This window comes from Saccostrea cucullata, unplaced genomic scaffold (assembly GCF_032062105.1).
Source record: "Saccostrea cucullata isolate Sc308-1 unplaced genomic scaffold, CSIRO_AGI_Scuc_v1 ctg205, whole genome shotgun sequence".
NCBI classification, from domain to species: domain Eukaryota; kingdom Metazoa; phylum Mollusca; class Bivalvia; order Ostreida; family Ostreidae; genus Saccostrea; species Saccostrea cuccullata.
The window spans coordinates 104,372-132,314 of NW_026936671.1; the positions used below are offsets into that span (position 1 = coordinate 104,372).

At 31.9% G+C, this 27,943-nt stretch overlaps 3 protein-coding genes and 1 long non-coding RNA gene across 7 annotated transcripts; 3 read left to right on the forward strand and 1 right to left on the reverse strand.

The window, feature by feature from the left end:
• Positions 1–317: 317 nt before the first annotated feature.
• LOC134246191 (alpha-ketoglutarate dehydrogenase component 4-like) lies at positions 318–3,529 on the reverse strand. The gene is made up of 4 exons (XM_062728516.1): positions 3,454–3,529; positions 1,266–1,320; positions 966–1,135; positions 318–440 (listed from the first exon to the last, which is right to left on the reverse strand). Exons 1-4 carry the CDS (start codon positions 3,493–3,495, stop codon positions 423–425), a joined length of 285 nt encoding a protein of 94 aa, XP_062584500.1. The 5' UTR covers positions 3,496–3,529; the 3' UTR covers positions 318–422.
• A 5,923-nt stretch (positions 3,530–9,452) lies between these two features.
• LOC134246222 (uncharacterized) lies at positions 9,453–19,307 on the forward strand. 4 transcript variants are annotated; one of them, XR_009987594.1, is made up of 12 exons: positions 9,453–9,927; positions 10,602–10,720; positions 11,497–11,739; positions 11,934–12,145; positions 15,341–15,769; positions 16,052–16,249; positions 16,554–16,655; positions 17,085–17,228; positions 17,461–17,622; positions 18,021–18,164; positions 18,329–18,417; positions 19,033–19,115. XR_009987594.1 is itself a non-coding variant. In XM_062728542.1 (12 exons), the coding sequence occupies exons 1-11, from the start codon at positions 9,611–9,613 to the stop codon at positions 18,353–18,355; spliced, it is 2,097 nt and encodes a 698-aa protein (XP_062584526.1). In that variant the 5' UTR covers positions 9,453–9,610; the 3' UTR covers positions 18,356–18,388; positions 19,033–19,307. The 4 variants fall into 4 exon arrangements, 2 of the variants coding, with proteins under 2 accessions (XP_062584526.1, XP_062584525.1); XR_009987593.1 differs by having other exon boundaries at positions 18,329–18,411; XM_062728542.1 differs by having other exon boundaries at positions 18,329–18,388; positions 19,033–19,307.
• A 2,013-nt stretch (positions 19,308–21,320) lies between these two features.
• On the forward strand, positions 21,321–24,862 carry LOC134246210 (uncharacterized). The gene is made up of 12 exons (XM_062728529.1): positions 21,321–21,442; positions 21,903–21,968; positions 22,129–22,344; positions 22,466–22,533; positions 22,672–22,780; positions 22,989–23,065; positions 23,406–23,526; positions 23,647–23,778; positions 24,059–24,132; positions 24,397–24,508; positions 24,636–24,691; positions 24,808–24,862. The coding sequence occupies exons 1-12, from the start codon at positions 21,425–21,427 to the stop codon at positions 24,860–24,862; spliced, it is 1,104 nt and encodes a 367-aa protein (XP_062584513.1). The 5' UTR covers positions 21,321–21,424.
• A 141-nt stretch (positions 24,863–25,003) lies between these two features.
• On the forward strand, positions 25,004–25,439 carry LOC134246192 (uncharacterized). Its single transcript, XR_009987587.1, has 2 exons — positions 25,004–25,076; positions 25,209–25,439. It is a non-coding gene; the product is annotated as an uncharacterized LOC134246192 (long non-coding RNA).
• Positions 25,440–27,943: the final 2,504 nt, after the last annotated feature.

Consider the following 27,943-nt stretch of genomic DNA (forward strand, 5'->3'; position numbering starts at 1 on the left):
CTCATTCTGCTTAAATTTGAGATAAACAATCTTGATATAGGCACTTGAGCTTGTAGGACACCTGCCTTTTCGAGGGGTTAAATACATATACAGTGTATGACACTGATATCTAATCTGGTATACATGTTACTTTTCCAAGTCACAGCCTTAGTTGATGTCCCTACTCTCCTTATATGTTACACAGCACCAAGTCAAAAGTATCTTGACTTGAACATATAGCATGTAGCGTGCTGGAGTACATGTAGTACACATTTATACAGTAATGGTAACTAGTTCCATTCTCAAACTTGTAGGATAAATAAATAACTACAACAAAATTTTGAACATAGTCATCCTTCTTGATGGTTTTACTGTCAACATTGGTTATAAATATACAAGAAAACATAATTATTTAAAACATCTAATGCTATTATTCTTCTAAGTCAATCTGGACCACCTCTCTGAAAAATACAAGAAATTTATTTTATCCCTCAAAGTAAAAATACATGTACATAGAGCAATACAGAAGCTAATTTTCAAAAGAAAATTTAGGATATTTAATGCATTTAAAAACTAGTTCTTTTGTTTCACAATATGTTTCATATGTCAATATCGATATATATGTCCGTATACATCTAATTTTTCTTTTGAAAATCTTAAACTCAGGAAATCATTTTTCAGTATTAACAGATTATGATATACAGTTAAACTCGTTTAGTACGAACATGGATATTGCGAATTCACGGATATAGCAAAGTTATCTTGGATCCTCAAGTACACAAATTTAATGAATTCCTTATACGGATACAATGAATTACGGATATAGCGAAGTGATTTTCCAGGTCCCAGTAACTTCGTTATAACTGAGTTTTACTGTATGTCTAAAGAAATTAATTTTCTTAGAGAATTGAAAAACTACAAATATCATGTTTTCTCCCCCTTTCCCTCAGAAAAGGAGAGGGCTACATAATTGCAGCTAGTATCACCTGTATGTATTCCATTTCTTCTAGTGATAGGGGTAATCTGGCATATCTCTTAGGTAATTGTTGGTGTTCTAGAGTTGTTCCTGGACTGGCAACATTTGTCTTGTTAGAGGTGGATGGTGATCTTTCTGTTTCTTTTGTTTGGGAAACTGGGGTCAGTATTGCAGGGTTAGCTATTATAAAAAAAATTCTTAAGAGAGCTTTGATAGTAAATAAATATTTATAATGATCAATATTGATAAATTGATATTGAGGAATCTCATGTTCCAAGAACATTTAGTCTGGTGAAAAATATGTTCTTACCTGTTGTCTGTTTTCCAGCACGAAACTTTATGAGTGGAATATGTGGCTTTACTGTCTGTTAAAAAAAATGATAGTTTGAATATACAATGACCATAGTGAGCGTTTATTACTTTTTGCATATAATAGGACTATCATTTCACATATGTGTGAGGATACTGCAGGATAAACCTATGCTTCATCCGTGGGTATGTGTTTTATTAATAGCACTTTTAGTTTTGATACAATCCTTTGCTTCAAGATTTAAATTTATCAGAAACTTTGATTTGTGAAAATTCTCGCCTCATAAAAGGAATGATGATGAGCAAAAATTTTATTAACCAGAAGTCTCTGTCGAGACTGAAGCTCTACTGGTTTGAACTTTTAGCAAAGGAAAAGAAAAGTACTTAAGCAGCTGGGATTTGAAATTTTACAACAGCAATAAATAGAATAATGATCGTTGATAAAGTCTCTTTATGTTCTTAGTGTAGTCTACTTGTGTGCCAAGTTATATTGAAATCAGACCAAAACTGTAGGAGGAGTAGCATTTTGAAACAATTTTACAGTCATTTCTATTTTTAGTAACCACGGCAACACCGTTCATCAAAATTCAAATTCAATATACAGAATTATGTATCTTAGAATATTCTACTTTTGTGCCAAGTTATATTGAAATCAGACCAAAACTGTAGGAGGAGTGGCATTTTTAAACAATTTTACAGATATTTCTATTTTTAGTAACACAACAACACAATTCATTGAAATCAAAAACCGATACACAGAATTATGTATCTTAGTGTATTCTACTTGTGTGCCAAGTTATACTGAAATCAGACCAAAACTGTAGGAGGAGTAGCATTTTGAAAGAATTTCACAGAAATTTCTATTTTTAGTAACCACGGCAACACTGTTCATCGAAATCAAAAACCGATACACAGAATTATGTATCTTAGTGTATTCTACTTGTGTGCCAAGTTATATTGAAATCAGACCAAAACTGTAGGAGGAGTAGCATTTTGAAAGAATTTCACAGAAAGTTCTATTTTTAGTAACCACGGCAACACTGTTCATCGAAATCAAAAACCGATACACAGAATTATGTATCTTAGTGTAGTCTACTTGTGTGCCAAGTTATATTGAAATTAGACCAAAACTGTAGGATATAGCATTTTGAAAAATTGTTTACAGACAGACGGACAGACAGACAGACGGACGAAATTCGCCGGACTAAAATTACTATCGCATAAGCTCTTCTGGTCTCTGACCAGTAGAGCTAAAAAGCAAGAAAAAGACTTGTATACCTCAAACAAAGTCATTCAAGTGTCAAATTTTATAAATTTATCTGTTCTGGTTACTGTGAAGACAAATGTTACCCCCAATTAATTGTTTTAATGAGAAACATAAAGCCTATTTTTTGCGAAAGGAAGGTTATTATCAAGATTTTGGTGAATGTTTCATTCAATGTGGAAGAAATACAAGAATGTTCGGCCAACTTAGGAACACAATTAGTAAAAGCTAGTGCCACTTGTCATTGCGAGCTCTTACAGCAATGCCTTTAAGAGAAAATTAGAACTTTGCACATTGTTCAAGACAATTTTTTTTTCCGCAGTAACTCTGAACCCACAATTTATTGCTTGTTAAAACTACGTTCTTTCAAAGGAATATTGGCAAATGTTCGACGAAAAGTTCACTCTTCTTGATTTAATGGATATATATTGAAGATAAATAGTAAACGAAACGTTCTACAATAACTTTTTTACTTTTCAGGTGTCTTTTTGATAATGCAACTTACATATGACGTCATCTGACGTCATAGTTTTAAACCAAATGCTACGTGCGGTTTGACAAGCCTGATCTGAATTGAAACAACAGAAGTATTCGCGCTCTCAAACGCCGAGTAACGGTCGCACCACCAACATATTATTTTGATTTGAAATTGGTCTAAATATATAGAAAAATAAAAAGAGAGATAGCCCAGTAAAAAATATACACCTTTTTTGCGATTTTTGCTGTTGTGTAGCACTGTAGCTCTTTTGTTGTACATCCAAATTATTTGTCAACCCAGCAAGCTACATATTTGAATCTAATTCTTTTCTCTGTCCCAAGACATTTTTTGTGAATTGATAAAAAGGGATCCTCAAAACGCTTATCTAATTACTGGGATTATTTTCTTTGTATTTCATCGTTATAAATTGAAATAAATTGAACTTACTTGAAATGCCCTTGCAGTGGACGACGCCATAATACCAGCCATTTACATGCAGGAAACTCTACAGCGCTCACTTATTGTGAAACCGGATTCGTTGGAAAAATTAAATCCGTGAGTTGAAATGTTTTTTAAAAAGTTTTAATCACATACATTTAAGTGTAAACTTATTATTATTTTTTTCAAAATTAATATATTTGTTTTTCTTTTTTTTTTTTTTTTTTTGGAGGGGGGGGGGGGGGAGGGTGCCCCTTTTCTGTTATTTCTATTTTAAAATGATTTTTCCTAATAGATGTAACTTTTTTTCAATTTATCTCGAATGGATGAGTAATCCCAATTCCTTCTTGTTAGAAATGAATCTTTAAAAAGGGCTTCGTTTAAGTGTTTTTCACAGGTTCGTTTTAGTACAACCCCTTGGCAGGGAAGACATAATTATAGCTTCCCTCAATTAAGAAAAAAAACCACGAAATACCGCAAAAGAATAAATGCACATATATGTACATACATGTATACCCGGTATACAATATGAGGTCATCTGACTTATCAGCATTATTGATTCCATGTTCATACATAAATGGCAAAAAACTTGTGACCTTTTCGGCACATTTCTTACTTAACATAAAACAGCAAAATCTGGGAATGTTTTGATTTCAATATGTTGGCATTTTCACAAAAATGTGTAACATAGACCTTTTGATTCACTTTCGTAAACCTGACATATTCAAGGTTATAATGAGATTTTTAGATGACACTTTTGTTTACGAAACGCGGAATGTTATGCTTTTTAGAAATATAAGAAATATAAGAAGCTAAAGCAAAACTATTTCGAATATATTAAAACTATTGGCAAAAAGAACAAATCTGTTTCGTGATATCCCCCCCCCCCAATTTTTATGGAAATACAGGCCCCAAGACAGACTTCCATGTAAGTCAAAATTTTGATTCTAAATATCTTAAGTTTTATTCAACACGTGTTCTTAAAATTTTGCAGTTATGTATAATATTCAAATTCCAACATATGATGCAAATTTTGTTTTATTATCAAATTGTTATAATTAGTTATACTAATTTTAAATGTTGACTTAAGTATTTTTCAGTTAATGGTCATGACTCTGTATGTATGTCTGCTCTTTTTCTTTTTATTTATTTACCATTCCCTTGCATCTATTTTGTATTTACTTGCATTTATGTACGTACATGTACCTGTAACCCCCCACCCCCACCCCCGGTTCCCAGGAATAGATTTCTTTTGTATATAAGATATTAAAATAAAAAATGCGAGATTTGGCACTATTAAACGGATTATGCCCATTTTCAGACAATCAATATCAAAATGCATGGTTTCCTTATATCGTCGTAGTCCTCAATTAACGCAGAGCAGGTTTTTAATTTAAAAAAAAAAGTAGCCGTAGACATGTTATTGCTGAATTGTCAATTTATTGTCTCGTTGATATGCTAGAAGGTTTTGTTTTGAAGTAAAAATGGCGATCGTCGAGTGAGATAAGAATTTAATAAACTTTTGTTTCTGAGGCTGTTAATTAAGATAAAACATCTGAATCAAGGAAAGTGAAAATTATTAATATATTAATAAGAAAATTTTTATATAAAATACTCGATTGCTGATTTAGGAAATTAATTTGAGAAATAAGTACAAAACTGAGCAATTTCATGTGCGGATCTAGAGGGATCTATATACTAAACCAAGCAAAAGTGATCTTGGACCTTCCCTTAAAAAAACGCAAACCTCTCCTTGAAAACACAGGTTTATGTTAAGTTGGAATGAAAAGTTCTAGGTATGAAGCTTTGCTTTAAAAGTCAACGACTACCCCTCTCCCCACCCCACGAATTAGATTTTTTACGTTTGTGAATATAGTCTGTTTTTTTTTTTTCATTTTGCTTGTCAAGATATTTTTTGGGGTTGAAATTTTTTTTTGACTGGGGTAGCCCCCCCCCCCCCCCCCTCCCCCTGACAAAATTCTTGGATCCCCTTCTGGATTTTGCATCTCTTCCAATCTAATTAAACTTTGATTTTGTACAGGAATCTAGTTGAAGCAGATCAAATATCTAAATTTAATTAGATTGTAATACTCCAGTCTGTCAACTAATAGGTATTTTGGATCGAGAGACAGATGTGACATCTGAACATGTTAGTTCGACTAAAAATGATACTTATCAAAATATACTCTTTGTATGACAGATTATCATAAAAGAAGTTCTTTAAGACTTCTTCATTTTCAAAACAACATCTTTCTTTGTCTTTTTATGCATGGAATTGATTTTTGCTAGACTCTCTTTAAAATCATTCTCGCAAGCCAGGGGTCCTGTGTCCACATGTTGCCGTTGGACAAGCAGGACTCTTGGCATTGCGAGAATGCTTTACAATATTTGTCAGTCTTTTGCTTCACAACGAATTCTAAAGACAGAAGGGTGCTCACACATGATGGAGTTGAAGGAGGGGGGGATCCAAGTATAAGTAGAGGTATTTTCTAAGAAAATATATTTTTTGTCCCAACAGAGTTCTTTGTCCTTGCAGAGATCCTTGGATTCTCCACTCACCTTATAATAAATGAACATTACTGGTGTGTTTTACATAATTCACAACCACAAAATAAAAAAGTTATTAGAATTATGTTTAACACACCATCATCAAACGTATCTTTAATAAGGGGGGGGGGGGGTAATTTTACAGAAACACAGTAATTGAATTGATTTTGATAATGAATGTTGAATCTGGATGATATATTAAACAGAATTAAATTCAAATAATAAATATTTTATATATAAAAATACTAATCAATTAATAAAGAAGTAAATCTGGAAACATATTTATTCAAATATATTTTTTTTAAATCTTAAAATTAATTTCAATAAATGTCACATCTTTTTTATTGCCTATATATAATAAAGCATATTTTTTGTAATCCAAATATACACATATAGAAGGCGATGGCACATACCAAATGTCTGACACAAATACCTGTATATGTAAAAAATTGTATGTATACATACAAGTGCACAATTATTTAGAATACATATACAGATTATATACAAATACAGATTAGTAAAAAACTGATAGTTTAATTGAACACAAGATGCCTGCTTTTTAATCAGCACCTTTGCGTCACTTTCCGTGTAAAATGTCATTTTCTTTGATATTCAATATATTTTCACGAATGAATAAAAACATTAAAAAAAAAAAAATTAAAACATTCACAAAAAGTCTTCTTTTAAATCCCCACCAGCTGACTCCTTTCTTCAACTTTTTCTTGTAGAATGCGAGTTTTATTGTACGTGTAAAGGTCTTCGGTTTGAGGAATTTTCAGCAAACTTAGCACTAGGGTAGACCAGAGTTCAAAACGTGAAAATGTTAAGGTTGTCCCTTCCTTCTCATCAAAATTTCACTTCGACAATTTAGTGAATTTACGGATCCAAGACGAAAGTTAATTTTTCGACTTAGCTTCCATATGTAGGTTGAGGGGGTCCCTTCTCTTTAAAGAAAGTTCATTCAAACACTGTATTTCTTTTTCAGCACTTTGTAAAAGGAATATGATATGGCACTAAATGTAAAAACAATGAGTATTCCCACAAGGAACAAAAGCCTTTTAATGTGATTTTTATCAATGGAAGTATCAAACTTCAGGGAACGCACGTCATAACGAGAAGTTTCGAACTGCGAAATTTTCCTCTCGATCCGGAAGAGAGGCGTGAAACGTAACATCGAAGCCGGAAGTGAACCTCGACGATCTAGACCGGAAGTTCCGGATGAATGATAATCCATTAGAGCCGAATACCTTCTCGATGGAATTCCCATTACTCCGTTGCTCAAAGCACAATTAGATCGTCTTCTTAATCTCATAATTTTTTTTAAATGAATGCAGTGTAAATTCTTCTGAAGAATTTCTTTTTTCCTCAAAAAAGGAAAACACATCAGAAATAAAACTGAATATGAAACGAAAACTTAGTTCTTGGCCTATGCTGTTCCCGTATAATAAATAAATTGTATGGCGAATGTCTACGGACCAATCCAGATGTTTTTAATGGTTCCCGGCTGTGCCTACTTAAACTCCTATAAATCCCACCGCCGGACACCGCCATCACTGTAGAGGCAAAACCTTGAGCCAGATAAGGTAAACTTGGTCTTCATCACCATAAAAAGCGCTTTGGTTGTCCATAAAATAAACACAATTTGGACTAGGACACAATGCAGCAATGATTTAGTTGCCGACACCTGCAGAACTACTCATTGCAATAATCACTTGACTGATAGATAATCAAATCGTCGTAAAAAAAGGGGGAGAGAGAAAAAATACGTTTAGAGTGTGTGCATTTAAGCCCTAAAGGGTGAATTTGTCATTGTCTTTCCAAAGGAAATGCACAACTGCATTTCTAAGCAAGGCAGAAAAATAACTAATCGATAATGTTAAGGGACTGCTGTATCAAAGAATTCCAAATGAAGTATACACATTTATAAAACTGTGCCAATTTTATACGTCTGTGTGTTTGCAATTGAACTGAGAGAGACCACCAAATTAAACAAACCAACAAACCAAACTAATCAGCTATTATATTCTAAATACACCTATGTCTATCATTTTCTAGGTCATGGGAACATTTTCCTCTCGGTAGAGTAAATACTTAGCAAAACTATAAAATATAATGTTCTTTGCACGTAGACGTACACGATGTTTGCCGAAAGATGGCGGGTTTTCCATTTAAAAATTTATGCATACGTTAGTAAGGTTAATATTTATGTATGATATGTTTAGACGATTTTGCAAAAAATAAATTGGCAAACGATTATTTATCGTACATATATGCAAGAAAAATAACACGCACTCCCAATTATTACCGCTAAAAATTTTCAACTCCATACTATTAGTCATAAAATATTATAGATATATAATTGGGAGTACCTGAAAATTCACCACCAAACGTGTAAATACCAAAGAGTTCTGTTTACTTAAAATAAAACTTTGAACTTGCAATATTATTTATTTACATATTAAAATGACAAATACAAGATAAAATACCTTTAGGGGCAATGAACACACAGTACAGAACATAATATAGTATTAACTTTTTCAAACCGTCCATTTTGAAACATAGACAGGAAAACCTCGTTATCTCAAACCAAGAAAATAATTTGGTGTCCGTGATACCGAAGTTCGACTGTACTCTCTCTCTCTCAAATGAAAGAAATGATATATGATATGTCACTATTTAGTAGCAAACTTCTTGTATAGCCATCGAAAAGCAAAGTTCCTTTTTAATTGAAAGAAATTTTACATGTACGTCAAAGTCTAAGCCATGTGGCAATACGTATATGCACCGCATTAATTTTGATATGTTACTAAAAAGGTATTTGATGCATCGAGTTGGTCTTTTACAAGCAAGTTACTTGTCATGTTTTCAATGGACTTGCATTAAACCTTTTGTAAACCTTAGGAACTTCTAAATTCAATATATGATATATATCGATTTCTTACTATCTCCTTTCAATTGTGCATTAGAAAGAAGACTTTTAAAAAAAGGAATGTTCTATATTTCTATTTGAACGGATTTTTCACTACAAAACTTATTAATTAAAGTACTTAATGATTAATGCGTCGCTTAATGCTTTTTAACAAGGAAATTGACGAAACGCTAGTATTTCTTCTATAACATAAGGACAACGGCCAATTTGTCGTTCATAATGTACCGCGTACAACATTGTGCAATGCAACAAAAATCTGTTGTTAGTAAGTTGTTTTTTATACAATTTTATTCAAAATATTTTCTCACAGTTAATTACATATTTGATTGTTGGCTGCATAACTATGTATGCCCTTAATTATATATACGTCAGGCGCTTTAATATCGCTTTTTAAGCCCAGTGCGTATTTTTTAAATTATTCATGCAATCGTAAGACTTGGGACACAAGGATATTTGCTTTAGTATAGTTAACCGAGATATATATTCGTTTTTTTTTTTAATTTTTATTGAAGGTATATATACGAAAGGCCGGGATTGACGTCAAAATGTAAATACTCTGTATATGCATTCATTCACATTCTAAAAAAAGGAACCAAATCGCTAACACCTCCAGGATTAAAACCGATTATTACCGCACAGTGGTCGATAAATTTGTCTGCACTTTGTATGTTGACCTCATATTAAGGAGAAATGGCGAGATTACGAGAGGGAAAGTTATACAAACTTCTCAAAGAATCGGACGATGCAGATGAAGTGTTTGATGCTTGTTACAACTATGCTTACAGTGGCAAGGATCTTAATGCGCGAGACGAAGAAACGGGAGAGAGTTTTATGCACCTCCTGGCGGATGAGATCCGCCACTTTACCACCGCCCGTGGGGTGGGGATCATATATTTGATGGCGTGTAAGGGCATGGATCTAGATATTGCTGACATAAATGGGGACACGTTTCTTCACAAGATTTGTCGGAAACCACATACCCATCGTGTACTGGTTTCTGTCATTCGGTAAGGACACGACCTATAGTTAAAAGACTGTAATGAAATTGTCATTAAATAATTACTTTTTAAAATGAAAATATGGTCCATTATTATCTTCATGAATTTTAGATTTAGTTTTAATTGTATAATGATATATTTTGATTTAAAAGAAAAATGTCACTCTTTTTTATGACAAACCTGCACACGTATTTTGATACAAATAAAAAACCTGCAATATGATTAAGGAACCATATGCATATGTAAATGTATTTTGCGAAAATATATTCGTTTATTTCGATTCTACAAATAACGTAGGTGCATTTTTAAAAAAAAAATTCTGTAATTAATTTACTTTTGATTATTGTAAAAAAAAAAAAAATAGCACATCAAAGGACACGTGTTAAAAACATCCTGTTACGTTTACAAAATTTCGTTCTCATTTCCTGCTTCTTAAACCAGAATCGTTTGTTTAAATATGTCATTTAAATAACGTACATGTTAACTATCTTGAACTGACAAACCACTAAATGAGAAGCATAGCATAATTTTTCTTATGCAGGAAAATTAAAATCGACACATTTCAATATTTTCGTCTAAAGTCCTATATACTTAAATTAAAAAAAATACATTGCATTGACATAGATTGAATTCAATAATCAAAGAATCGTTTTGTTTTATCTTTTGTGGATTAATTTTTATAGGAGTGGGGCGGATCCATTAATTCGCAATAAGAAGAATCAGTCACCTGCCGATGTTTTACAGGAGGAGAAACCCGAGGGGTGGGAGGAGACCCTCCATTACTACAACATGTTCAAACCTGGTAAATATCATAACACTGAATAAGTGACCAACATATATGCACTTTTAATATTCATTTCAAACGAAAACCGGATTTTTATAATGCAATTTTCCTTCATTCGAAGACGAACGGTGGTATATATAGAACAGACGAAAAAAGGGGGTTCACCCAATTCATTTTATTTCAAGTCTGAGAAACTTGTTTTTGGACTTTCGTTCTATCTTTCCAGTATTTTTTTTCAGTTTGATGAACATAGCCTGAAAAGTTTTATTCTGTTAAATTACTTCGACCTGCTGTTTTTAAAGGCTTTATTTAGGGTCGCCAAGATCAAAACTTTTAAATTTATTTGCTTTCGTAAAATTGTCAACTTTGGTTTGCTCTCCGTTTAGGCATTCTTAAAAAAATCTTTAAAACAATATCTTTTCATGCTCCAGGAATGATCAATTTTTTACACCGAGAAAGGCTACTGACAAACAAGTTGATGTTACAGGGATCTCAACAACCTCGTTCAAAGTTGGCATTTCGTTATTATGACATTGTTAGTAAAAATATAACATATCACTGGACTGTATTTTAGCTGACCTATTTCATACCAATTGTAAGGCCCTTCTTTTTCATTGAACTTGAATACAAAATTTTCCGCCTATCTCATCAGTAAATATGGCTCACGCCGGCTTCGATCGGTCAGCAGGGTTTGCTTACTCCTCTTAGGCACACGATCTGATCTCTGAATTTTCCAGGGTCCGTGTTTTATTATCCCTGATCGTTATCTTCGCATTTTTCATTCTCTTGCCTAGGTTTGTACCGCGCTCTTCAAGAAGACAATCCAGACAGGGAGCTCATACGTCGTCTGTTAAAGTTTTGGTGCCGTGTAACCGTAGTGAAGAATCGCCGCACAATACATCTTAAGTCCCGACTACTGGAGACGGCTTATGGGCGGAATCTCGTGGAACTGATAGAAGAGTACGAAAACACAAACGAATTCATCCCCGCCTTGCTTGAGTGCGAGGCTAAGCTTATTAGACAGTGGATTAAGGATCGTAAGTTTGATGTTCATTTGTAAGAGAGAATCAGAAGGGGGGGGGGAGGGGGGAGTTGAATAAGATGCAAAAAAAAAAAAAATGTCCCGCCCATTTATTCACCTCGTTTCAATTGTGTACAGGTCTTCATTTGCATATCTATTTTATTTAATTTTTTGACATGTACAACATATAAAGTATTATTTCGGTTACAGAAATTATAGTCAACATCAATGTTAATACCAAAGATTACAGTTACCAGTTTTCGGCCCCTAATACCCCCATTGCCCCTCGTCCCCTCTTGGTGGCCGTCTGGGAGACGAGATGTCTGGAGACAGTGGACATAATGATGGAGCTTGGCGCCGACACCAGTGTACTCTTCTCATCCGAACCCGACAAAGAAAAACCAAAGCCTCTCTTTTTCCACGTAAGTAGGCATTGCTCCTGCATAATTATGCTTTTACTTTCATTTTTCCCGAATTATATGAATTTTTTAAGCGAATTAATTTCAGTCGGTTTGATTTTTCGCTTTTCATACGAGCTGCCGATCGCGCGTTTGCGAGGGTGATTCCTCTAGTTTGATACACTAGTATACCGAAAAGAAGAAACAATATCTAAAAATGCATAGGGGCTAACTTTAACTACAATACCATATGATGATTACCAAATACATGTATAAATATATGCTTTAATATTTCATTTAGAGTTATCATTTATCAAGGCCTAATGTCGTATCAAAGAACATTTTAAGCCTGCAATTTGACAAGAGGGAGTAGGTGGTCTGAATTTTGAAAGTTTGATTTGTCGTAAGTGTCATCATCCCGCATTTACGGTCGCTGGTATCATTTTTCAGCGTAACATTGATCAGATTGTTAATTTCTAGAATAAAGATGAGACTTCACTCCTACATAAGTGCTTACCTCAACTAAATGGTGGCGTTTGAAGTCGAATATTTATTTTTCAATTCTGTCCTGCTCACATGGAGACAACTCCAGACTAAATGACACCGTGATTATTTTGTGTCTGAAACCTGTTCAGTCAGTGGAATTATGATGTCTCTCAACAAAAACCTTAATACCATAATTGTATATTTTAAAACCTTACTAATTATAATATACAAATACATTCATGTAGAATTGAATTACAACAAAGTAATTATTTATATGTATTTCCTCGATTAAACGCTTTACGGCCCGGGTCAATTCATAATGCTTTGTAGGAATCAACCCGCAATATTTCATATTTCTAATATCATGTCTATTACTTATAAATAAATAATGTTCATTACTGCTCAAAGAATGCTGATTTAATTTTAAACTTGAATTCAAGTCATTTCTACAATATTCAAATAACATACACTTGTATAGAGATACAAATTTGTCTCATCTAGAACGTTTCGGAACACGATTTTTATAATGTTGAGACATAAAACAATTCATGCAGCTTGGAAAAAAAGTTCAGTTTCATTTAAAAAACAATTTGATGTAATTTTAAAAAAAATTGCAGCTTGGAAAAAAAGTAAAACAACCACAGATATATGTTTGAATCATTTAAAAAACAATTATGACAAAACAAATTGCAGTATGCAGAATAAAAAGAAATGTATTAGGATAAAAAAAAGTCACAATTTTAATTTTTACAACTTAACTTTTTAATCTCACGTCCGTGACCCGCAATTGGAGAATCTATATACAGTTTTTGAAGCTCTTATTATTTATCTAGAACTTTTATACGAAAGTAGCCCGTCACCGCAGCAGAAATATCCAAGCACATAGAACGTTGTCACTTCTAAACAACTAAATTAACTCACGTCCCTTTGAAGTACGCACATAGAACGTTGGTGGCAATCTGGATTATATTTATGCAAATTCAGGGCCATCTTTTTAACTGAGGTTTTGTAACAGATAAAGATTTTAGATGAATTAGTACATCTAAAGAATAGCCAGCGTTTATAATCAGGTGAGTACCTGTCAGCGATGAAAGAAAGCGCGACTGGTTAGGTCGAATTTGTCTCATCAACGAAGTTTTAACGTGCATTGAGTGTCCACTGAAAGCCCAATGATATGAAAACAGGGCTGTTTTGTTAATTCATGCAAATTACGCCACAGGCCCCGGCGTCATGAAACATAAAACAGAAAAGTGTTTTATTTGCAAATTTTGAGATTAATTAAAATAAAAATTATAAACAATTCACAGGAAATTTAAAAAAAATGACTTAAGCTAAAGTCTGTTTCATGATCCTGACCCCTGATGTGATTTCCTTGTACTAGTATACGTAGCTGCAGATCTATCAAAGACAAATATGTAAAACCATAATGCTACAGATCTGCAGCTATAGTATACGTTGTATTTGTTACAAGTATATACCGGTATTGTATAGTATGGATACATGCTAAGTTATTCTTCAGTGTTTCATTTTATTTTTTCATTTTTTTTCTAGTTACGTTAAAAATTAATGTATAATTGATAATAAACTAAATGTACTTTTTTTTTATTCGTGCAGGCCTTCATCTACAAATACTTTTAAAAATTCAATGTCCTTTTTTCCCCACACCTACACGTGTATCTAGTCAGTATATAGATCTGTACTTTATACATGTTATATATTCGTGCATGAAAACCAATTTTTATGTACTTAGTTATGTACAACTCCAGAATCTTAAGTATATACCCAGCAATATTTCACGTATTCCCTACGCGATTTCCTTATTCCCTGTGCGTGATTACAATTAATTCTGTGAGTAAAGACAATGATTTCATGGTATGTGCTAGAATTAATCAATCCGAGGTCCACAACCTACATGTAAATAGAATAATATATTGTTTAATTATATACATGTAATTACTGCAGGGAATCCCGAAGTGTTCCGTTTCTAATATTTACAATTCAAAATCTGTTTTCAGGTCTTTTTGCACATATACATGTAGCAGTTTAAGTAATGAGGTTGAAAAATGATACAATAAGAGTTAAAGATTCATCGTTCCTCGGTTTACACACATATATTTAAATTTGTTTTTAATATTTACTTTTTTTCAAAATGGAAAAATATCGAGATAACAAATAGAATTCAAGTTCAAAGTCCATTAAACAATACAAATTTGGGTGCTCTCTAAAACCTCAGAGGTGGGATCAGGTGCCACGGAGGAGTAAGCATCCCCTACCGAGAGGTCACACCTGCACTGTGCTCCTTGTAATGATAGGGAACCAACAGAAAAATCCGTCGATAATTCATTGTGTAAATAATTGCCAAACTATCAGTATGCAGAAAAGTCACTTACCATTTGACTTAATGATACGTTATACTTGTATTTCTTCACAAGGTCGTAGTATCGACCATAGAACTTACGAAATGATGAATTTAAAGAGACTGTTGATATTCTTGCTTCATGAACTTGATTGTTAATAACTTGCCTCGTTTTAGAAATTGTTCAAACGTAAAGAAATTAAATTTGATAAATCACATAATTGCAGCATCCCCTGCGCGAGAAATTGACATTTAAATTAAACAAGACAAATCTATCATAGCGAGAGTTATCTCTCCTATTGTAAGTCAATGAACCTTAAAGTACACATCCTGACTAATTTAAAAAATAAAGTTTTTTTCTTCCTTTTTACTCGTAGGTTCTTAGTGGTCCTTTCAAACCATCAGATGAAATTGCCTACCGGATATTACGTGGTTCCAATCTTAACGTCAGAGATCTCAATGGACGAACAGTATTGTTTGAAGCCATTTCACACAACGCGTCAGAAGTAATGATTAATTTTCTACTCAGTCAAGGAATCCGGATAGGACTGCGTGATAAACAAGGATTTACAGCATATGATATTGCAAAGAAAGAGAAAAAACTACATTATTGTAAGCTTTTAGATAATCACGTGATCAACCTCGTTCGGGATTGTGATATGGCACGTGTTGAGGATATGTTTCTGTTGGGATATGATCGAATTCTGAAAGCGAGGGATAAGGATGGGGTGACCGCCCTCGGGGTTGCAAGAAATAGTGATTCTACACAACTAAAAGAAACAATGAACAAATTTAACAATGTTCAGGTACAGTATATATATTTTGATGCAATATGATAATATAAAATTCAGTTTATTCTATGCAATGGCAACATCGTCAATTAAAATACGGTTATAAAAGACAAGTTAAATTTCGTTCCATGCGATAATTAATGAAATATGACAATTCTCCCTTAAAGATATTTGCTTAATTTAATCATTTTTTGGATAATAATAACCATAATTATAACTAATGGATGTATACAGGATTTCAATATCAAATGATTCGCTTCAAGCGTATTTTACTGTAGAAATCCCTTTCTGTTACAGGAACACATTTGCAAATTATTCCACACTACACACGAAGGCGATCTACAGCAATTAAAGAATTTATTGGGAAGGAAGTATTACTGTGCTCAGGATATATGTGGGAGAAATGTCCTTCACATTGCTGTGATGTCCCAGCATAAGTCAATTGTAGAATATCTATCAACTAACTACCCGCAACTTCTCAACATGCAAGATAATGTAAGTGCATGTGCACTTTATAATTGAAAAAAATTAGTATAGAGGTCCCTGTGGGGGTAATTTAAAACTTTTGAAAAATATTTAAAGATTATGTCGTCACATGTTTTAACAATTAGATATCATTTTTATATGGTAGATTTTTATTTTTATTTTCCATCCCCCTCATCTTAATTGCTATGAGAGTTTGTATCTCGTGTGATAAATTAATTAATTAGATTTGTGTAGCTTGGAAGATTTTTCTCCTTGTTGAAAACTGTGGAAACAATCTGATTTAGAATTCTTAAAGGAATTGTATTTATTGTAGCTTGGACGAACACCATTACACTATGCAGAAATTTTTCTAGAAGGCACTAAAGTTATAGATTTCATGATTGAAAAAGGAACATCAGTTGATATCAAAGACGTGGTAAGAATTACTGAACATGGAAAATATACACTGTATAAATTAAAATTGAATGGCATACGTCTGAAGGTTAAGACTGTAGCAGTACCTCTAGGAATAAAATTCACATTTATTTTATGGAAGTAGGACAGCACGCCATTTGTAGAACGTACTAGTAGCTTTTAAGTAACTGAATTAGTTTCGCGATTCCTCGACAAAGAGGTTTTCATGTAATTAATTTTTTTTAAATCGAACAAAAATCAGAAAAAAATAAAATATTCGACACCCCACCCCTTTTCTTGTATGCTTTAGACAAATTTTAGTATCGGTGATCAATATACATGTAAGTAAATCTATGAAAAATTAAACTTGTTCATGATTGTTTGGAAGTAATTAAAAACTTGGGGGGGGGAGGTTGAGAAAAAGAAATAATGTCTGCTGGTTCCATTTTAGCACGAACGTACAAGCGTTGACTACCAATGTGATGTTTGCGGACAGAGGGCGTACTTAGCGTTAAAGAAGGAGATCCAGGAATTTAGACTAGACGTGTTCCTGGCACAAACCAAATTCGAACGGACATTTATGGAGGCTGTGAAGGTATCTTGTATATTATAATGAAGCTTAATTAATTTTTTCAGAAATTCATATAATTATCAATTTCTACAACGAACTTATATTACCTTTTAGGAATAAACGGCAAATTGTTGAATCGACCATTTGCTGGAGAAAAAAATTCTGTATTATAAAGTTATGGGCATGAGAGATGGAATTTTTTAACACTGCAAGGACAGGAGGTCCGTGTGCACTGTTTCTTTTTTTTTCGTAACAGAAAAACAACTTGCCCAAGGTTAAGGACCTAGTTAAGGGGGTGCTGATGTATGGAAACTTAAACCGCTACAGTCACGTGCTCTTTGACTGTGTGGACAAAGGTCAAGAGGACATAGCGGTGTACTTGATTGAGCAGGGCATGGACACACATATCTACAAACAGGTACTGGAGAGTAATCAAAGACTGACCCCACACAAATCCGACATTGTCTAAAAATCTAGATCTAACGCACAGACTAGAGTTGTTCTGGAAATTGTTTGATATGTCCAATTAGGACTAGATTGCGCAGTACGGAGGGAAAAAAGCATCTCATAGACAACTTCTACCAGATCTAGAATTATTTTCCAAAAATTATCTTTTTTGCAATTAATATGTATACCCTATCAATTTTATCTTATCACAACATGTTATAGTTTCAAAAAAAGTCAAAATACTGGTACATGTACTGTAATGACTTTTTCCGGAATGTTCATTGAATGATGAAGTATTTACATACAAAAGATAAATACTATAGTTCTCTTTTTTTACCATATATAATTAACTTTGTAAATTTTTCATAGTATCAAGCATGCATAGCGAACGATCCCGACTGTGCTGTTGGTGAATGCAATCACACAGTGACATCATTTAAAGAGAGGGTAATCAACAGCGGTAACAACAAGATACTGAACGCAATGTCAGAAACAAACAGCAAAGCTGAACAGGTAAGTTTAGCTTCCTACTCTGATTTTATAGTGTTTGGAAAAAATTAAATTTACATCCATTTGGCTCACCTTGCTGACTACCGTACCCTACATCATTTGATGTAATCGGCCGAGGTGTGCCTAATGATTTACATGGAGTAAAATCAACTTTATATCTTTTTAAGTTGCCAGAGGTTATACTTGGCTATTGAGGTGGAAATAAAACACACGGAGAGTATTTCTATGTATATTCTGTCAACAACTACATGTATAGGTAAAGTAAATGTAGAGTTCAATGTAGCTTTAATATTGTAAATTTTGAATTAACTGGGTGCCATGTTGTAAATTTTTGTATTTATTACCACCTGGTAAATTCAAAATTTACAATATGGCAAAGCTCTCAAGTATGAAATCGGGATAAAGCCATGTATTTCACTATCGCATTAATGCACGTCGAGGTTTGGGTCGATAATACGATATCGCAATAAAAGTGATAGCACGATGATACGACGACAAGATGAATCATTGATGTGACAATGATGAAACGGTTGTGCGATGATGCAATAATACAATGGTGATGAACTGATATTCGCAATATTGCTTCATCGTCATCTTATTGTCGCACTCTCGCCATGATCGCAAAATCGTTTTCGAACCGTTCCATCATCGTACATCATCGTACGTTATCGCACCATTGCATCATCGTACGTTATCGCACCATTGCATCATCGTTATTGCATTATTGCGTCATCGACCATTGAAGTCAATGTTCAATGTTGCAATAGTGAGCTGCGTGGCCCTTTCCTGATCTCATACTCGAGTGAAAGACCTTTCATTTCTTATAGAACTTATTGTGTTAATTATATATTTCACCAATTTTATTTTATAGGTTGCAAAGCAAAGAACATCATTCTCGGATGTGCAGTCATTCAATGTTTTCGGATTGCTGTGACACACATTAATGGACTGTCACAATAAAATATGTATACTCGTTTGTTGCATCAGTTGTTGTATATCAGTGTAAATAATCCTATTTTTACTTCAATTAATCAAAACAACTAGTACAAATCTCTGTCATCCTTGGACCTTGAAATTATTAACACCAGGAACCTTAAATTGTTGTTGATAACGATGAGACGACTTAAACCCCACTTCTTTGCGGTACGAGGCGCTGTTATTGGATATTCTCTACATTCATCGACATTCGCCCGAATTTCTATCCCATGTATATTTCAACAGAGAATGAAAGCTATGTAAATTTTTTAAAACGCTGATTATGTAACGTCGAGAATACCAGGCCTTACTGAGAGTCCAAGGATAACAGAAAAGTGTACTAAAAAGTCACAAGAAAAAAATTTTGACGTCATTAGACGGGAAAATTAAATCTTTTGCATTTAATCGACCAAGTTTTGTAGGAATTTGTCCTTCTTGACAGTTAAAGAAGTGTATTTAGTAAACAAACAGAAGTTATAGCTAAAATTTCATCGGCGAGAATTCGTTAATTCTTTTGAGATATTTTTTTGTATAAAGAGATTATTTGACAGAAAAACGTTTTTGGTCAAAATAACGTAAAAAATCATATGATTTTGTTAAATTATTGATATTGGTACCAACTTATTTTCAGTGCTATTTTTCCTGTTAGAATTTCATTTGGGTCTATTTTCATTTTTTTTGGACGATATCACAGAGAAAAATTTGAAAGCAATATATTTTTATGTACATTTAGATTTTCTGTCATGAAATCATGTTGGAAATGAATTTTCATCTTCGCTAACCAAGAAGTGGGGATTGAAAAGAGAGGAATATTTTGTCTTTGAATTTTTTACAAACGTCAAGATAAATTGGTATAGTTATGTCCATGTTTCAATCATTATGCAAATTAGAAGTTACAATTAAGAATTGCTGAATTTTCAGTAATAAAAATAAATTAGAATTTAAAAATTAAAAAATGAAGGTACAAGACGTTTTAAACATTCTTTTTAAAAATTTAGTGGTCAAATTATTACTTAGATGTGCTAAAGCCATTTATCAGTTAAAAACTTCAATGTTAAAACAAGTTAAACAAACAACATTGTATATCTGAAAATGGTTAAAGATTATCAAAACTTACTGAAATTAGTATGTTATGGGTCATGGTTATAATCCCTAGTTTTATTGAGGAAAAAGTAAAATTGCAGATAAAATAAAATATACTTATATCTTTTTTAAAGGGTAACACGTAAATATTAAATTCTAAAGAGGAAAAATTTGTGTATACACAGTTAAAATATCACAGAAAGAATGTACACATAAATTAATCAAAAATTTTGACATATATACACATACAAAAATTATGACAGATAAAATGAATTTTAAGAATTTAACAAATTTTAAGAATTTATAGTTTCTTTAGATAAAGTTAAAGAAAAATAGACAACTTGAAAAGCAATATGATTGCATTAAGAGAAACAAAAATAAATATAATATATTATAAATAAAAAAAAAAGTAATATGATAGTACATGTAATAAAATTAAGCCTAAGTTTAATTCATAAATTCAGATAAAAATAACTAATTGTATTATTAATAATATTAAAAATAAATAAATAAAAAAAAGGCTGTATAATTGATCTCTCTCTCTCTCTCTCTGAAAGTTTGGAAATTTAAAATTCACACAGACATAGCTAAACCAAATTGTTTTTTTCTCTAAATCTAATAATAATAATTTTAAAGTAATTTATGTAATTCATCAATACACATCCTGCCTAGTGATTGGGTCATAAAGCTACATAGCGTCATATAATATTGTGAGTTTGGAAAAAAAACATAGAAAACAATGAAATAAAATATATTGTTGAAAATGAGAAAATGAAAGATTTCAAAAATAAATGAAAATTCAACTGTTTTAAATATATTGATATTTATGCAGCCCCACGCTGTTGTTTCATGCAGGAAACTGCAATATTAAAACAACATAAAAACTTTGAAAGTTTTAAATTGGCTGAGGGTGGACAGAACTTAAATGCATGATTTGGTAGAGAATTCAAGTTAGCAGCTGCATAGCTATAATGACTGTTTTCCATACCTAGTGGTATATTGGCCTAAAAGGTAATTTTATTTTAACGTTTGTGTTTATTTTGTTAAGATATTTAGAAAAAAAAAAACAAAACAAATATAACATCAAATTCAAGCGAATGACGTCACAATATCAATGCCATCACTATATCAATGTCGTCATAATGCACGGTTTAGCAGCTATTATGTAACAGCAGACTTTCCCATGTTACCTGTATACTTTTTTGATGGCAAACTCGTCGGAGGTAGGCTGTATGAAACGTATTTAAAATAAATTCCTTATTTAACTGAATTGTTAAATGATACAGCCGTAATACCATTCAAATTTGTTAAAGCTATCTACATTAGAACATAAGGGAAGAATTTAATTTTGTTGAGAAGAATTTCCAGAAAGAATTTGCAATTGGCGCGCGCGTAGTATATATGCTGGTATTAATGGGGGATGGTGTCAAAGTTTAATGATTGTGAAGGGTAGTGTCAAAAGTCAGTGATGTTTAATTTTCAGAGTTATGCCTCTTTATCTATGTTACAAAAGTTGATCTACTCATTTCTATAATACAACTTAAACTCATATTGAGTTAAGTTTGATTAAGAATAAGTCCAAAAAATGCAATTGCATAAATATACTAGTACATGTACATGTATGTATAATTGTATATATATTCAGTGAATTAACATCTTCTAAAATTTGTGTTTTTATTGTAGAACCCTGAAAAACTGAGGGAATGTCTCAGGAATGGCACCTTGTCTCTGAGAGACCTTGAAAACAAGGTAATACATTAAGATAATAAACTAATATTTAATAGCAGGTTTAAAATCGTATTGGATTCTGTAGAAAATAAGATAATGGTGGTGATTAAGGGAGAGTTTAATTAGGTATATATATCTACTAGCCGAAATGTTATAAAATATTTTTTACCAACTTTTAAAGAAGAAAAGGGGATCCTCAGGAGGCAGAAGAAGACGCAGCAAAAGTAAGAAGGGTGGAAATATAACAACAGACGATGCAACAAAAACACAGGCGGAGGGAAATCCACGAAGCACCCCGCAGGCTACCAATATTAGCAAGCCATCAAAAACAGAGAGCAGCTCGAAAAATGCCGAAAAAGGTCTGCGGTGGAAAACTCAAAACAATGAGTCAGAAATGGTAAGAAGTTATAAATTTAAATGATTCTTCTAATTTCATTAATTAATATGACCAGAAAAAGACAGAATTCATAAAGCTACAACTGATTAAATCATACATTTAACATTTGATATCGTTCTAGGTAGTGCGAAGCATCCTTGATGAACTATTTGATCGAGTAACAAGGATTTATTCTGCTACTGAGTACAGGTTTGTTAAAAACTAGTAATCAAGATCTAAAATATTTTTTTGACAATTTATTACTTTGTCATTTTTAACAAATATGAAACCAACAAAAACTTATTGAGTAGTTCCAGTGATGAGAACATTGCTGTTTTTCCAATTTAGTGATGCCAAAGAGATAAGAAAAATGACCCCCGCCCTGCTGGGAGCTTCCGACAAGAGAATCGTAGCTACAAAAAATATTTACGCAAAGCAAAGAAGAGCAACACTGGTGGTATATAAATACGTTAGTAATATTACATTTAAATTAAGATTTTCCCAAAAATAACCATAAAATGAAGGAACATATCACCAAAGTTTTCAATAATAATTTTATTTATTGCACAATATGACTAATTTAAATTATAATTAGAACTTATTTAAAACAATTTACGCTTAGGTGTCAAACACAATTAAACAGATTATAATTTCTTTATTGACAGTTATTGAACAAAGCAGCACAGGAAAATGTTAGTGACCTGATCACACGTGCCACTACTCGTCGTTATGATTTCCCCAGGTAGATACACACTAAACGATGAATTACAGTCCCTATAGTTGAAAAAAAAAATAAAATCGATTATTGATATGTTTTTTGACAGTCGGCCAGCATTAAAATATAAAATTAGCCTTTAAACTGATGATAATTCAAGAAAAGTTAAATGATTTAAGATAAAATTTGAATTTCAAAAAGTTGCAGAGTTGAAAAAAAATGTGAAAGGGTGTATGACAACCTTTTTTCCATTTGTATATTACAAAAGCATAATTAAACCCATGAAGTTTTAAATTAAAAAAAATCTAAATGAGAATATATTGATAAGTGTTACTCGTATATGTAAAGATTTAAAAAAATCTTTCAGTTTATTTAGTTCAAACGAGGGACAGTTTGTAACAACTTCCCTGCTCCGATCTGCAAATGATGACTTACGACAGAGGGCCTACCAAGAATTGTTGTACAATGAGAAAATTAAAATACAAAAGGTATCTATCTAATAATAGAAGAAATATTAATGTCAAATAATATTTTATATTATAAATTTTATACTGTACTCACACATTCTGAATATTTTATTCACTTACAATGACTTTTATTTTCTTTAGATTAAAAATATGACAACCTCCGAAATTGAACAATACTTCCTAAACTTTCCGGCCACCCGTTCAAAGTTTGAGGAAGCAAGAATCATGGCCACGCAGGAGTTCTATGAAAACGAGAAGAAAATAAATCAAAAGGTTTAAAAATTATTGGTAGCTTTACACACCCTTATATTATTCTAAAGATCTACTCTACATTCAAACTTGATACAATAAACACAGCAGTATTTTTTTCTAACTTAAATCCTTATAATTACTTAGAAGATATTCTTAATAATACATCAGGATATATATATTAATTTTATAAAGGCACTGTATGTTTGAAAGACGTAGGTAGAAATAAAAATCATAATAATATTGTAATAAACATTTTCATTGTCGATAGTAGATTACATTTCTTTTCTTTTTTCATTGCCAGTTATTGTACAAATCAGCACAAGAATGTGTGAATGACCTCATTATCCAGGCCTCTCATAATTACAATATTGCTGGGTATGTACTCAAAGTAAATTAAAGGGAATTGTCTCTTGTAACAATGTGGAATATATTTTCATTAATGATTCCAAATTAAGATTTTTTTACTGTAATCGATACGGACCAAATCAATGTTCACTATATAGGATTCACATAAAAGAATATACTAGGAATAATTCAAAAAATGTGCAGGTGTAATTTAAAAGAAAAACATTTTGTATTATAGATAGTTGTCATTATAAATTGTGTCAAATTATTCACTGGATGATTTTCTGTTTACAGATCAGTTAAAATAGACGTGGATATACCCACCTTAGTAAGATCTGAGGAATATACCACCAGACTGAAAGCACTCTTGGAGAAGACGAATGCTGAGAAGTTAGCAATGCAAAAGGTATTCATAAAATAGAATAATATATGATGCTCATATTGTATATTGCAACTCCTTTTTAATGCAAAACTTAACTACTTCACGATTTCCTATTATAAAAAATATTAAAATGAGTTACTTTCTTGTTTAGATTATGTACAACACAGCATTGGAGGTCGTTGAAGACTTGTTTACGGGTGCAGCAAGGTTTGTTCTCAGACTTTGTAGATGAATTGATAATTTATATTTTCATTAATTAAATTAAAAGAATCTGATGCAAAAATCGAGTCATTTGTTTGATTTCTCCTGTCTCTTACTTGTAGCTTACAGACTTCGTCAGAAGCAGATGTTAACAACGAATTGGTACGTACTTTATAAGCAATTTTTTGCACGTAATACTTAAATATCTAAAAAAAAAAAATTACTGTTCTTTTAAAGACGGAAAAGTGCTGCATAAAAATAAATGAAAAAAAACTAATATCTGGACCGAAGTATTGTGAATAATTTTTGTCACTCTCAGGAGGAGGACGATCCAGTGCCAACAGTGAAAGGCTGGCGACGATTTCTGTGTTGCGTTAAAGCAAGCAAACAGGTAAACATCCTGTTTCAATGTTTTTAATTCAATGTATTTCCTGTTGATTTATTCTAGTATCTAAACAATATTATTGTGTTTCATAAAACCGATTCCTACAAATGTTTGACTCTATATGATTTATTTTTACAGAAGAAAGACAAAAAAGGGAAGCGTGGATTTCTTACCAGGCTGCGAAGTTTCTTTAGCCTTCACTAAATTGTGGGAGAATTCTATTAATACATAGTTTATAATTCAAAAATGTGTGAAGAAAGCGTCCCATTGGTGAAATAATATACACATGATTTGTACAATTCACTTATTATAGTTACCATATAAGAAAAAGAAAAATGTTAAGTTTCTAAATAAAATATATATTTTCTGTTCTTGCATCGTGTGTTTATGAATTATGACGGAAAATGTTTTCCACAACAGTGTCTCATCTTATGATGAATTGCTGCCTGAACATAATCCACATATAAGTAAAACTGTATAGGAATTCAGTTTTGTCATCTCCCTTTCCACACCCCTCCTTCACCCCTTCCCACACACACACACACACACTCACACGCATGTGCGTACTCAAAACACCCTCATACAGAGAGAGAAGTGTAAAATATTTGTTTGGATTGCCTCTTTCCAGTTTTATATACATGTATTTCTGAATGTAAAATTCAAAACAATGTTCCTCGCAATCTTATGCAAAATATATTAGAGTATTTATTATACCCTGAACGTATTTATATTGAGATTTGTTTTTTGCATCTGAATATAATACCTTGTTTTCTTTTTTAAACCCTACGTTTTAATAAATCCAATACCGAGCGGTAATTTAAGGTGCAATGCCACACCAACTTTTTATTTTATAGATCTTTGAGTCATCCTTTTAAACAAGGGTTTCAGCATTGAAAGTGGATATTAGCTCTCAATTATTTTATTTGAATTTTTTTGCATTTTTTCAAAGAAAATGAAAAAAATTAATTATATCCAACTAAGATGTTTTCGAGTTAAAAGTTTTCTGTAAATGAATGTATCATATTAATATCTAATAAAACATGTAAAGAAAGGCTGGTTAGACTTTTTAATTTTTTAAATAAAAAATATTTATGAAAATAAAACACATTATTTGTGAATATTTTTTAAACCTATGGTTAAAAACACCATAAAACTAGTCATAACTGAGGAGAACATGTTTGTCAATCATATTTAAAAAAGAAATTGAAATGAAATTGAGAAATTTTAGAGAAATTAATTTTTTTAATATTTGGACCTAACCCGATGAAAATTAAACTGATCCCGGTCGAAATTAACACAAAATGAATAAACTACTTATTTATTGCCTCTTCATGTATTTACAATGAAGAAATCCATTTTATTGTCAAGTTCAATAATGTTTTAACCTTATTACTCCTAATCAGACTTGTGTTCTTGGGGAAATGTTATTTATTTCCAATACTTGTACAATTATGGTTGGGATCGGTTTAATTTTGATTGGGATTGGCCAAAATTAAAAAAATAATTTCTCTAAAATTTCGCTATTTTGTTTCAATTTCTCTTATATATATGATTAACGAACATGTTCTCCCTAGTTGTGACTGGTTTTAAGAAGATTTTAACCACAAATTTAAAAAATATTCACAAATTATGTGTTTTATTTTCATAAATATTTTTTATTAAAAATTTTTTAATATCTATACGGCTTTTCTTCACATATTTTATTAGATATTAATGTGATGCATTCATTTACAGCAAACCTTTTACAAGAAAGCGTCTTATTTTCATGTAAATATTTTTTTTTCATTTTCTTTGAAAAAATACAAAAAAATTCATATAAAATAATTGAGAGCTAATGTCGGCCTTTCAATGCTGAAACCATTGTTTAAAAAGGTTGACTCAGAGTCTATAAAATAAAAAGTTGGTGTGGCATTCCTCCTTAATTCATTAACTGATGAAAGGAATTCACTCAATTATCATGTTACCTGTTAACCGAAGCTAAAGAATCTTATGCTCTAATCCATCTAAGAATTTTGATTGTTGCAAAATTGCAGATAAATTTTATCGTTCATTAATTAAAAAACAAAACAAAACAATTTAATTTGGTGATACCGATAGAAACTCGCTCTATCATTCAACCTGTCCAACTCATTCAATGCAACATTACATGTAAATTTGATTTGCTATTTTTAAATGTTAGAGATGTTTAATTTTGAAATAGCTCAATTCTGAAAAACTGTGATCGTAAAATTGCATAGATATAACATACCTTTTCACCAATGTTGTATGTGCGGAGTTTAAATGAAACAAATTCAGATGATAATCTTTAGTTTAAAATGATAAAATGAGTCGCAGCAGATAGCAGTATGATGCAGTTTTTCTTATATTCTAACAAGCACACATTACCCACAACTTGCCATATACAGACATCTTATATAAACAATTTTCTCTAGTGATTGATTGTATATATTTTGGAAAATTTGCATAATGAAATTGATACAAAAGTTCGATAACTCAAATTACGTCCCTTTGAACAACGAAGACAAAACGATCTTTACTATCTTCTTTCTATTATGCAAATGTTTAGGCAATTTAAGGAACAGTAAGCTTGTATACTATATAAGACAAGAGAGTCACTGAAAAATGATCAACTTCGAAAGTCTGAATGATAACAGTTATGGCGCATTTAAAGTGTGCTCTTAGTGTGGGTTGAACTCACTTAACAAGTACTGCTAAACAGTAATGAAAAGCGCACTTTCTCCTTCTTCCTTTAAATCAAAAGCCATCTTGAGGTGTAATGTCGTGATTGTCACTTTGTACACTTGCCAAAATGGATACAACGAACTATTTAAAAACAATTATTATTATGTTGGAATTACAAGAAAATCATTCTG